The sequence below is a fragment of the Stegostoma tigrinum genome, chromosome 3 (assembly GCF_030684315.1).
Source record: "Stegostoma tigrinum isolate sSteTig4 chromosome 3, sSteTig4.hap1, whole genome shotgun sequence".
Taxonomy (NCBI): domain Eukaryota; kingdom Metazoa; phylum Chordata; class Chondrichthyes; order Orectolobiformes; family Stegostomatidae; genus Stegostoma; species Stegostoma tigrinum.
Window position 1 is genome coordinate 134,525,309 of NC_081356.1, and position 12,605 is coordinate 134,537,913.

At 43.4% G+C, this 12,605-nt stretch overlaps 1 protein-coding gene across 3 annotated transcripts in view; it reads right to left on the reverse strand.

The window, feature by feature from the left end:
• Nucleotides 1-11,695: 11,695 nt before the first annotated feature.
• Nucleotides 11,696-12,605, reverse strand: part of LOC125450961 (FYN-binding protein 1) — a 177,244-nt gene continuing 176,334 nt past the window's right edge. For all 3 annotated transcript variants that reach the window (XM_059644958.1, XM_059644957.1, XM_048527468.2), the window contains one exon: nucleotides 11,696-12,301. In XM_059644958.1, the coding sequence (XP_059500941.1) occupies nucleotides 12,279-12,301 (23 nt within the window). In that variant the 3' untranslated portion in view covers nucleotides 11,696-12,278. The remainder of the gene's footprint in view (nucleotides 12,302-12,605) is intronic.

The window sequence follows — 12,605 nt, forward strand, 5'->3', positions numbered from 1 at the left end:
CAGTTCTTCTCAAATAACAGTCTGATGTTGAATACTATCTGCAAGAATCCACGTGTGCTTATTTAAAAGATTTAGAAGATCTTACCATACACCAGCTGTCCTCGGAATCGGGAATACCACCTTTTCTGCACTTTCCAGGCTAGGTCTCTGCAATAGGACATTTCTGCACTAAGTTCGTGACTCACAGTACCTCTGTGGCAATAAGGTTCAAGAAATGTCCTGGCTCCACAGTTTTGGATTGTTTATACATAACAAACATACTGTTGAGTGTATACATCTCTGTGTTGGTTTGGAGTGGAACAAGCCAGCTTGTCGTATTACAGTTGGGTAGCTCAATTCTCGTTCTCCCTGGTGCGCATGCTTGAACTCATTCTGGAAATTTCCAGAGAACTCGGGCACCTTAAAAAATGTTTACTTGTTTTACCTGTTAATTCTCAATCCTAAAACCTAGTTCTAAAGCCATCATAATAACATGGAACCGGTGTTGGCCAATCAGTCCTTCAAGCCTGTTCCATTATTAGATCATCACCGATCTATATCTGGCTCTTATCCATCTGACTTGTTTATTATCCCTTAATACTCTTACCAATTTATTTATATAGAGTTTTCCAGATTTTCACTGTCAGTGACATCACCCCTGAATGGCCATGGTTACAATGATCAACAGTACTAACTTCTACAGCATTCCACCTTTTAAAGAAACTGAGCAAGCAAGAATGCAGGAAATATATTAGATCTTCATTTTTTTTTGGATCTTTGTCTCTTTATTTTCATGGCCTCTGTGTACCACACAATTGCACCACACACACACCAGGAAATAACCATCTTCCACAGAAGGGAATCTAACCATCGCCCTTGATGTTCAATGACATTACCATTGCTGTATCCGCCACTATCAACACACACAGTCACACACACACGCACGCACGCACACACACACACATTCTCTCTCTCTCTCTCACACACACACACACACATACTCTCACTCACACACACACACATACACACACACACATACATACGCACGCACACACACACACATACTCTCTCTCACACACACACACACACACACACACATGGAGTGAATCATTTCATCCAAGATGTTTGTTGATTTTATTCAAGAACTACACAATTTGTAGTCAGAGTCAGTCATTGCGGCATTTGATAGATTCCTGCCTTTGGAATAAAACCAGCCTGATTCCAGGTTAAGTGATAATGGGAACTGCAGATGCTGGAGAACCCAAGATAACAAAGTGTGAAACTGGATGAACACAGCAGGCCAAGCAGCATCTCAGGAGCACAAAAGCTGACGTTTCGGATTCCAGATTAAAACTCCGAAACAGGTTCTGAACAAGGTTTCATATCTAGAATTCATGCCTGACAGGAGATGTCACCTTTTGTACATTCCTATTGCTCTGCCTGTTTGAAATTGGGAAAGTTAGGCAGACACTGATGAAAACTTTAATTATCTCAGGGCAGTGACTTCAAACAGATTCCAGATTATGCATTTTAATTACTCAAAACTTTTGTCTTCTTTTTAACCAAGTTCTCCATATCCTACTGCTGCAATTTCTAGAATGCAGGAATGCGCGAAGGCGCGGTGGCAGTCACTCAGCCATTTTAGGTGAGTTCCCTCCACTCGCACTAGTTCTATGAGCCTTTGATCCCTCTGCCCTTCATGTCTCTGTCTATAAACTCCATGTCTGTTCTCTCACTGCACCTGATGAAGCGGCTGCGCCTTGAAAGCTTGTGATTTCAAATAAGCCTGTTGGAAGCCCACCGACTCCCACAGTTACCTGGAATACACCTCCTCCCACCCACCTTCCTGCAAAAATTCCATCCCCTACTCCCAATTCCTTCTCCTCTGCCTCATCTGCTCCCAGGATGAGGCATTTCACTCCCGCACATCCCAGATGTCCTCGTTCTTCAAGGACCTCACCTTCCCCCCACCGCGGTGGTCGAGAACGCCTTCAACCGTGTCTCCCGCATTTCCCGCACCTCATCCCTCACACCCTGTCCCCGCAATAACCACCAAAAGAGAAACCCCCTCGTCGTCACATACCACCCTACCAATCTCTGGATACAACGCATCATCCTCCGACACTTTCGCCATCTACAATCCGACCCCACCACCAAAGACATTTTCCCCTCCCCACCCTTGTCTGCCTTCCGGAGACGCCACTCTCTCCGCGACTCCTTTGTCCGCTCCACACTCCCCTCCAACCCCACCACACCCGGCACCTTCCCCTGCAACTGCAGGAAGTGCTACACTTGCCCCCACACCTCCTCCCTCACCCCCATCCCAGGCCCCAAGATGACTTTCCATATTAAGCAGATGTTCACCTGCGCATCTGCCAATGTGGTATACTGTATCCACTGTACCCGTTGTGGCTTCCTCTACATTGGGGAAACCAAGTGGAGGCTTGGGGACCGCTTTGCAGAACACCCACACTTGGTTCGCACTAAACAACTGCACCTCCCAGTCGCGAACCATTTCAACTCCCCCTCCCATTCCTCAGATGACATGTCTGTCATGCGCCTCCTGCAGTGCCACAATGATGCCACCCGAGTGTTGCAGGAACAGTAACTCATATTCCGCTTGGGAACCCTGCAGCCCAATGGTATCAATGTGGGTTTCACAAGCTTCAAAATCTCTCCTTCCCCCACTGCATCCCAAAACCAGCCCAGCTCGTCCCCTCCTCCCTAACTTGTTCTTCCTCTCACCTATCCCCTCCTCCCACCTCAAGCCGCACCTCCATTTCCCACCTACTAACCGCATCCCACCCCTTGGCCTGTGGATCCTCCCCGGACTGACCTATCCCCTCCCCACTTCCCCACCTATACTCTCCTCTCCACCTATCTTCTCCTCTATCCATCTTCAGTCCGCCTCCCCCTCTCTCCCTATTTATTCCAGAACCCTCTCCCCATCCCCCTCTCTGATGAAGGGTCTAGGCCCGAAACGTCAGCTTTTGTGCTCCTGAGATGCTGCTTGGCCTGCTGTGTTCATGCAGCCCCACACTTTGTTATCTTGGACTATAACCTGGTGTTGTGTGATTTTTGACTTTCTCCACCATAGTCCAATACCAGCATCTCCACATCAAAGATTCCTCAAGGTCAGGAGTCTATGCAGGGCCTCCACAAGGCAGACAGTCAGTGCTGGGCCTCCACAATGCTGGGAGTCAGCGCTGGGCCTCCACAAGGCTGGGAGTCTGTCGAGTCCATCTGAGTAAGTAGAGAGAAATACACAGAAGAAACAGTAAAAGAAAACACGAAAAGAGCAAAACAAAGAAGAGAAAAGGACAGAGTGGACAAGTAGGAACCCCACTCTGCCACCATCTTGAGTATTTGCTGCAAAGTTCTATGCATCTACAAGATACACAGCAGAAATTCACCAAGGCTCCTTCGACAGCACCTCCTAAACCCGCACTCTCTGTCATCTAGAAGGACAAAGGCTACAGAGAAATGGGAACACTACCCTCTGCAAGTTCCCCTTCAAGCTCCACATCAAACTGACGTGGGAATGTATGGCTGTTCCTTCAGTGACACTGGGCCAAAATCCTGGAACTCCTTTCCTAATAGCACCTTATTCCAAGGACTTTCAAGATGGTAATTATAGATTGGCAATTAGTGGAGGCCCAGCCATCAAAACACAGATGAACAAATGATTAAAACATTGCTTACGTGTCGCGGTTGGGGAATCAATCCGCTCCCACCTCCCTGCTATCGTGTAACTGATACTGAAATATCTTGATTTCATTTGGCACTACTTCTATCTAGCCAGACCTTGCAGGCAAAAGTGTGCATTGAATTCAAGAGTCTTGACTGATCCCTAGCCAAATGCATTGTATTCTGATTGATAATGGAATATCTATCTTTGTTAAAACTGTATGAGGAATTTCTGCTTCATTGGTAGTTGATGAAGAAATATAATTTTGTAAACCAAAGTCTTTATGAATCTCCTAGTTTGTAGGAGAAGAATTGAAAATAAATGCAGTTTTCCTAATTCCACAGATACCCAAAACTATTTCTTCTCATTGATGACACAATCCAAAAAATATAGTAATATGTAGACTGGTGACACCCAGTTCAACTGTCCGCCCCCAACTCTCTTCAGCCATCCATTATCTCAAAATGCTTATCAAATATCAATTACTGACTGAGCAAAAAATGTCTCCATCTAATTATTAGTAAAACCGTTATGTTTAGTCCCAGCTACGAACAGTGGTCTCTAGCCACTGAGCCCATTTCCCCTTCCTGGCTGAAGCTGAATAGATTTTTTTAATTCATTCACAGGATGTGTGTCACTGGCTGGGACAGCATTTATTGCCAACCCTATTGCCTGTAGGGCAGTTAAGTATCAATCACGTTTCTATGGGTCTGGAGTCACTTGTAGGCCAGACCAGGTAAGGACAGCAGATTTCTTTCCCTAAAGAACATTAAAGAACCAAACTGTAGTGATTGTAACAAGGTTTGCGTCATAGAATATGAGTTCCCTGATTAGGGCTGTTAAGCTGGCCTAATCAGGGAGCCCTGCCTGACAGGTACAAACAAGGGGGTCAGAGGTTCTGTTCATTCTAACAGTTCGCTCTGAGCTAGCTGGGTCAGTGTCATGTACTATGCATGTGTAAATAAAAGGTGGCTTGGTGACAGGATGCTGGCACCTGTGGAGTTATTTCAAGCACCTTCTTCCATGACTTTACCCCAATTCTCACACACCACGCTTGTCATTACATGGGATGCTACCACAAGCAGCTACTAGTGGTCCCAACTAGCAGCTGTTCATTCTATCAGGCTGATCTTTACCCATTCCTTTGTCTGCCCAACTGTTTTTCTCTTTCTCTCTGGGCTCCATCTCCATCCCCATCTATTGTTTATACCTTCCCCCTACCTCCAACCCATCTTCAACGTATATATCAACATTTTCCTTGCTACAATGAGTTATGAAGACTTGAAACATTATGTCATAGACAATGGGCCGTCATTTACCAGCAGGAAATTTGAGTATAGAATGTTATCCAGCTCCGTACGATCCATCATCCAAGACCTAGTGGAAAGAGCAGTCCAAACTTTAAAGGCAGGCTTAAAGAAACAGCCTACGGCTTCACTCAAAACCATACTCTCCCAGTTCCTATTTGATTATAGAACCAAGCCTTGTGCAACTTCAGGGACTGCTCCAGCAGAATTGCTAATGTGGAGAAGGCTCCACACCAGGTTAAATCTGACCTTCCTTGACGTGGGGGCAAGTGTGAAACAGCATCAGGAAGGCCAATGCTGGACAAAAGACTGCCTAGAGCAAGAGAGGCAGTTTACTTCAGGGGATGAAGCTTGATGCCAAAATCATGGAAATGGTCCAGCATGGGTAAGAGGCGTGACCCATACAAGGTCAGGTCCCCAGACTTACAAAGTTCAGGTAGGTAAGGCGGTCCCGAACAACACATGGATGACATGAAAGCTGCAAACTCACAAACCGGGCAGTAGCAAAACATCCCTGGCCCCTCAGAGCAGCCAGAAGGGCTGTCAGAACCCATGTGTTCTCCCCCTTCATCTAGCGTCGAAAAAAGCTCAGAGTCTGAGATGGACCTGGCAGATGTTGCAGCCTCAATGCCTTTACCATCTGAAGAAGAGGATGGATTTCTTCCAAGAAGCTCCAGACACAAGAGGTGAGCTATGGCCATGGCACTTGTATCTGAGACTGAGTCTGAGCAGCCACTCTTGGTGTGAAAATTCCCCAGGACAGGTAACAGGAGAAAGAACAGGCCTAGGTCCCCTGACTTAGAGAGGAGAGCTGTAGTGATTGTAATGAGATCAGCCAGGTGGAGCTGGCAAAACATGAGTTCCCCCATTGAGGTTGTTAATCAGGTCCAATCAGGGAGCTCTGGCTGACAGATATAAATAGGAGTGTCAGAGGTTCTGTTCACTCTGAAAGCTGGCTCTGAGGAAACTGGACCAGTATCAAGTACCATGCATGTGTAAATAAGGGGTGACTTGGTGACAGAATACTGGCCTCAGTGGAGTTATTTCAAGATAGGCTACTCCTGGCAATTGACAACTGTTTCATGGTCTGCATATACTCTTGATTCCAAATTGTTTTATTGAATTCGAATTCCATCTGCCATCATGGGATTCAAACCCAGGTGCCCAGAACATTACCTAGGTTTCTGGATTAATTTCTGGATTAATATAAAACAAACATCTACTGATGCTGGAGATCTGAAACAAAAACAGATATTGCTGGAGAAACTTAACAGGTCTGGCAACATCTGTGGAGAGACAAAGAAGTTAACATTTTGAGTTCAACGACTCTTCAGAACTGATAGCATCTGGGATAACGTGATATTTATCTTGATGAAATGGGGTAGAAAGTAAAAGGAGTGAGCAGATAGTGGCGATGGAGCTCAGAGAGAGAGAGGTAGAAAGAAAGAGAGGAACAAAGGGATAGTTAATGGTAAGCCAAGGAAGAAGAAATGCTGGATAGGTTTTAATGGGCACTATAAGTGGGTGAAAATGGGTTGGCTGTGCTGAAATCAACCTATGTCATGACCAGACTTGGGGTGCGGAGGTGGGTGAAAGAGTTGGAAGGAGGTGATCAGGCTGTAAGATTGTTGAGCTCAATATTGAGTCCTGACGGTTGCAAGGTCACCAGGCAGAAAATGAGATGCCGGAGGAACAGATCTCTGGATTAATAGTCTAGTGATAATACCACTAGGCCATCACTTCTTCAGACTGTTAGCACGTTTATGCCAATTTTGACCCTGAGGTCATCTTGCAACTGTATGTTCTATCATAACTAAAACCGCTATTTCTATTTCTGTAACATTATGCAGCATTAAGCTGTGAAAACCTTCACCCATGCCTTTCTCGCCTCTTTACTCTATTACTCAAAAACATCAAGTCACATTTGATTTGATGTAAACTTAAGATCATCCACGTCTGTCCTTTCTGTTTCCTACTTTGACTAAGTTATGTTCACCCATTACCCATTTGATAGCTGGTCCAATTTGACTTCAAGTTAGACACTGCCAAGATTTTGAAATTCTCACTCTTGATTTCAAATGCTGATATGGTCTCATCTTCTACATCTCTTCACTTCAACCACAAGAGATATCTGCACTGCTACTGTTCTGTCCTCTTGAGTGATCTCTAATTTTAATCACTCCAATATTGGCAGTTGTCTCTTCAGTTGCCTGGTCTGTAAACTCTATAATACCCTTTATGCGAGAATACCTTCATTGTTGATTTAAGCTGGCCAACAAAGATCTGATTACACTAATCTCCTTTTCCAGCTTTTGGCCCATTGCCCTGGAGGCTATGGCAACGCAAGTGAATATCTAAATACTACTTAAATGGTATGTTCAGTGAGTTCCAGGCTCCTGCTACCTTCTCAGTGAAAACAGTTCTCCTCATCTTTCCTCTTAGCCTTCTACTTCTCACTTTCAATCTACACCTAATAGTCATTGGCCTCTCTACAAATGGGAGAAGTGCAATCATATCTGCTCCATCTATGCTCCTCATAATCTTAATGCACCTCTTACAGATTTCCTCTTAACTTTCACTGCTACAAGGTAAGTAATGCAAATCTTACCTCACAGCTCAGACCCTCCAGCCGAGGCAGCATCCTGGTAAATCTCCACTGCACCCAAGGATGTGACTTCACTAAAGTGGTGACCAGAACTCCACGTAGTACTCCAGTTATGGCCTAACCAATGTTTTAGATAGTTTCCAATACTACCTCCTTGCTCTTGTATTCTCTACCTCGGCTATATGGCAAGTATCCCATAGGCCTTCTTAACTACCTTATCTACCTACCCTGCTGTCTTCGAGGATCTATGGACATGCACAGCATGGTCCCTCTGATCTTACCTTGTTAACTATCCCTGAGTTCATTAACTCACATTTCTCTGAGTTGAATTCCATTTGCCGCTGTTCTATCCACTTGACCAGTCCATTGAAGTTCTCCTACAGTTTACAATTCCTTTTTCTTTATTCAGTTATGGGATGTGGGCATCACTGGCTGGGTCAGCATTTACTGTCCATTCCTAGTTGCCCTTGAGGAGGTGGCGTTGAGCCATCTTTCTCAGTATTTGCCATCCTACCAAATTTTCTGTCTTCCGCAACTTCTTATCATTCCCCCTACATTTAAGTCCAAATTATTAATGTACGCTGAAATCAACAAGGGCCCAAATCCGAGCCTTGCACAACCCCACTGGAAACAGAGTTCCATTCATGGACCATCCTTCTAACATCACACATTGCTCCTTGTCTGTCAGCCAGTTTAAATGCAATGTGCCACTTTATCTTGGAACCCATGAGCTTCACTTTCTTGACGGTCTTTTGGCTTTAATAAAAGATTGCTACAGTTCATGGAGACCACATCAAATGCATAGCCATCTTCAACATTTCCACCTCAAAAAATTTGTTCAAATTTGTCAACCGCTATTATCCCTTAACAAATCTGTGCTGACTATCCCTGATTAGTCCCTGACTGTCCTAGTGGAGATGTATTCTGTCCCTCAGAATTCTTTCTAATGACTTCCCCACCACTGAAATTAGACCGGCCTGTAATTTCATGGGTTATCCCTTCCTCTGTTTTTAATGATATTAGCAGTTCTCCACTCTTTGGCACCTCACTTTTGGCAAGAGAGGATTTGAATGTTAATGCCAGAAACTCTGATATGTCCTCCCAAACTTCCCTCAAAAGCCTGTGATACATCTCATTCGGACCTGCAAATTTATCAATTAATTTACTATTAATACTATATTGATTAATAAAAACCCACCATTAACTCTGCATTGGGGAAACCAAGTGGAGGCTTGGGGATCGCTTTGCAGAACACCTCCGCTCGGTTGGCAATAAACATCTGCACCTCCCAGTCGTGAACCATTTTAACTCCCTCTCCCATTCCTTAGACGGCATGTCCATCATGGGCCTCCTGCAGTGCCATAATGAGGCCACCCAAAGGTTGCAGGAACAGCAACTCATATTCCACTTGGGAACCCTGCAGCCCAATGGTATCAATGTGGACTTCACAAGCTTTAAAATCTCCCCTTCCCCCACTGCATCCCAAAACCAGCCCAGCTCGTCCCCGCCTCCCTAACCTGTTCTTCCTGTCACCTATCCCCTCCTCCCACCTCAAGCCGCACCTCCAATTCCTACCTACTTACCTCACCCCACCTCCTTGACCATTCCGTCCTCACTGGACTGACCTATTCCCTCCCTACCTTCCCACCTATACTCTCCTCTCCACCTACCTTCTCCTCTATCCATTTTCGGTCCGCCTCACCCTCCCTCCCTATTTATTCCAGAACCCTCACCCCATCCCCCTCTCTGATGAAGGGTCTAGGCCCGAAACTTCAGCTTTTGTGCTCCTGAGATGCTGCTTGGCCTACTGTGTTCATCCAGCCCCATACTTTGTTATCTCGGATTCTCCAGCATCTGCAGTTACCATTATCTCTGACCACTTTATTGTCTGTTAGTTTCTTCTAATATTTCACAGTTCTCTACCTTGATATCTATTCCTGCACCATCCTTTTCCACTGTTAAGACCAATGTATTCATTGAGGACTGCACCCAGGTCTTTCCAATCAAGATTAACTCTATGCTCCCCAAAGGGCACTACTTGTTCCCTAATTATTGTCATGCTCCTTATATATTTAAAAAAAACCCTTTGCATTTTCCGTTATTCTATGCACAAATATTTTCTCATGCACTGTCTTAACTCTCCTATTTTTCTTAAGGTTTCCCCTGTACCTCTGCCATAAGCTTCTCGTTTTTTTGTAATCCTCACTTCTATGTCCCCTGGAATACAGAGTTCTCTCATCTTGGTCCCATCCTTTATCTAATGGAATAGTATTTGCCCTGTACTTTTGCTATTTTCTCCTTGAAAACTTCCTGCTGTTCTGATACAGTAGGTCTGTAAATAGCTGCTCCCAGTCCCATGGGCAAAATCATATCCTATCTTAGTAAAATTAGCCTTTCCTTGGTTTGGAACATTTATTCCTGCCTGTCCTTATCCCTTTCCATATCTATCCTAAATCTAACTGAGTTATGATTATCTTCTCTAAAATGATCCCCTACTGATACATCTTCCACCTACCTGAGCTCTCTTCTGAATATTAGGTCCAGAACTGGAGCCTTTCTACACACTGAGTAAAAAAAAATTGGCCTTGAAGCAATTTAAGAATTTTGTTTCCTCTCTATGTCACATACTAAAACTATCCCAGTTAATTTTTGGATTGTTAAAATCCCTTACTATTACTGTCTTATTATTTTTATATTTGTCCGAAATCTGATTGCATATTTGATCCTCCGCCTCTTGCTGACCGCTTGAGGGTGTATAGTACACACCCAGCAACATATTACCCTTTTATTTATTTCTTAATACTTTTATGGCTTCATTTGATGATCCTACCGTGACACTATCTGTTCTCGCAGCTTTAGTTGGATCCTTGAACAACTTTGCACTATGTCCCTTTCTATCTCATCTGAATAATGAGGAATGTTGAGCTGCCAATCCTGCCCACTTTTCAGCCAAGTCTCAGTCATAGGTATGATATCACAAGCCCCTGCGCCTTTCTGTGTTCTCGGCTTGTCTATCTTATTTGTCAGGCTCTTTGCATTAAAATATAATCCATTTAGCCTTGATAAACTCACTTATTTCTTATCTAACCTATGTTTCCTCTGACCTCTAGATGCACTGATGTTTTAACTTCTAATTCCACTTCAGCTTCATTTCCCTCTGAGTTACTTGTTGGAATCGCATCTCACAATAATCCAGTTTAAATCCATTCCAACAGTGCTAGCAAACCCTCCAGAGCGGATGTTTGACCTCTTTTGGTTCAGATATAACGCACCCACCTTGTAGAGCTCCCACCTCTCTCAATGCCACTTTCTTTCTTACATTATGATTCTTGTTAAAATCTACCTCTTGTCCGAGCTTTTGAACACCTTACCAACTCTCCTCATCTACTTCAGTGTCAGTCTTCATTTCAGTACCACTCCTGTGAAAAGCCTGGGCCATTTTATTGCATTATTGAGTGCATGGTTGTTGTAACATTAACAATAAGCCCTGCCAGTGAATTATTTCATTCAGGCCAACAACAGTTTCAGATATGGTTGTGAGTACCAGAAGCTAGGAATGTAGATATTGGTTCTGTGCTCAGTTGTACTTCTTTGAATTTACATCCAAAAGTACTCCTCTTCATATGTTTTGCATTTGGTTTACTGACATTCCTGCAAAAATTTTGCCTGTCAATGAAACACACATCAACTACTCCTAATCATTTCACCATTTACCGTTGTTCATTCAACACCATTTCACGTACAAATCTTCAACTTATGAATATCTTTAGCTGAGCCCTAATTCTACTTTAGAAAGCAGTACCTCCAGTAATGTGAGCTTGAACTGAATCTCATCACTTGGGGCTGAGCTAGCACCTTGTCACATTGTGGAGAAATACCATAAAAGGGAACCGCTCTTTACAAATAATAAAATGTGAGGCTGGATGAACACAGCAGGCCCAGCAGCATCTCAGGAGCATAAAAACTGATGTTTCGGGCCTAGACCCTTCATCAGAGCCTTCACCGCTCTTTACAAATACTTGTCAAGACAGAGTGTGACAGTGCTTGCATAACTCTAGCAGCTGCGAAATTGGCAATTCTTACAAGGAATTACAAGGTAAACAAACATTCTTTAATCACACAGAAAACAGGTCATCCGCTGCCCAACACGAAGCAACCATTCACAAACTGAGAAAGAATTCAACATGGAATGAGAAGATATTTAACTCAATGCCTACAAAAGTAGGATACATTTCTCACACATTTGTATATTTTACTCATTGGAACCGAGGAATAGTTAAACAGCAGTAACGTACCAAATCAAGTGTACAAAACATTATTCTCAGGATGAAAAATAACAAAAAAATCTCTCTTATGTCCAAAGATATTCATTATTATTGGATTAGTTCAAATGGTCACATTCATATAAATAATTCTTATTTCCAAACGAAATCCATGGTTCAGATGGTTTGAGAAAAAAATAATCTTTTCAAATATCAAACATGTTGCATAATGCAACATCATCATTTGTTTTCTGGACTCATCCCTGTGCAGGTGGAGGGATCAGTTTTCAGTTAGTCTTTGAGAAGCAACATGTCCATAGCGGAAGAGTTTGCGGGTTTCTTTGCAGCATGCAAATTGTGGATTAAACAGCACAATAGGAAGGAGGTGTGAGTGAGCTGATTTCTCGGAGCTCCTTACAATTCCTTTTGAGTTGTGGTCAGTCGTTATCATAGATGCATTCTAAATGACAAAAAGGATACAGGTGAATGAATGAGAACTACTGATCCTGCAAATCTGACATAAAACAAACTGTTGCAAAGCATAAACTAGAGAGAGATTAGCTAGGTTGAGAGTTATGTAATTATAAGACAAGGCTAGTGAATTTAGTTTACTTTTCAGCAGAATAAGGGAGGTTTAGGGAAAATTTGACAGGAGTAACATTGATAAAAGCTTTCAGGGGTTTTAATATGGTAATAAGGGAACAAAAAACTGTTTCTACGATTTGGTGAGTTGAAAACTCAGGGCATAAATTTAAGCTGACTGT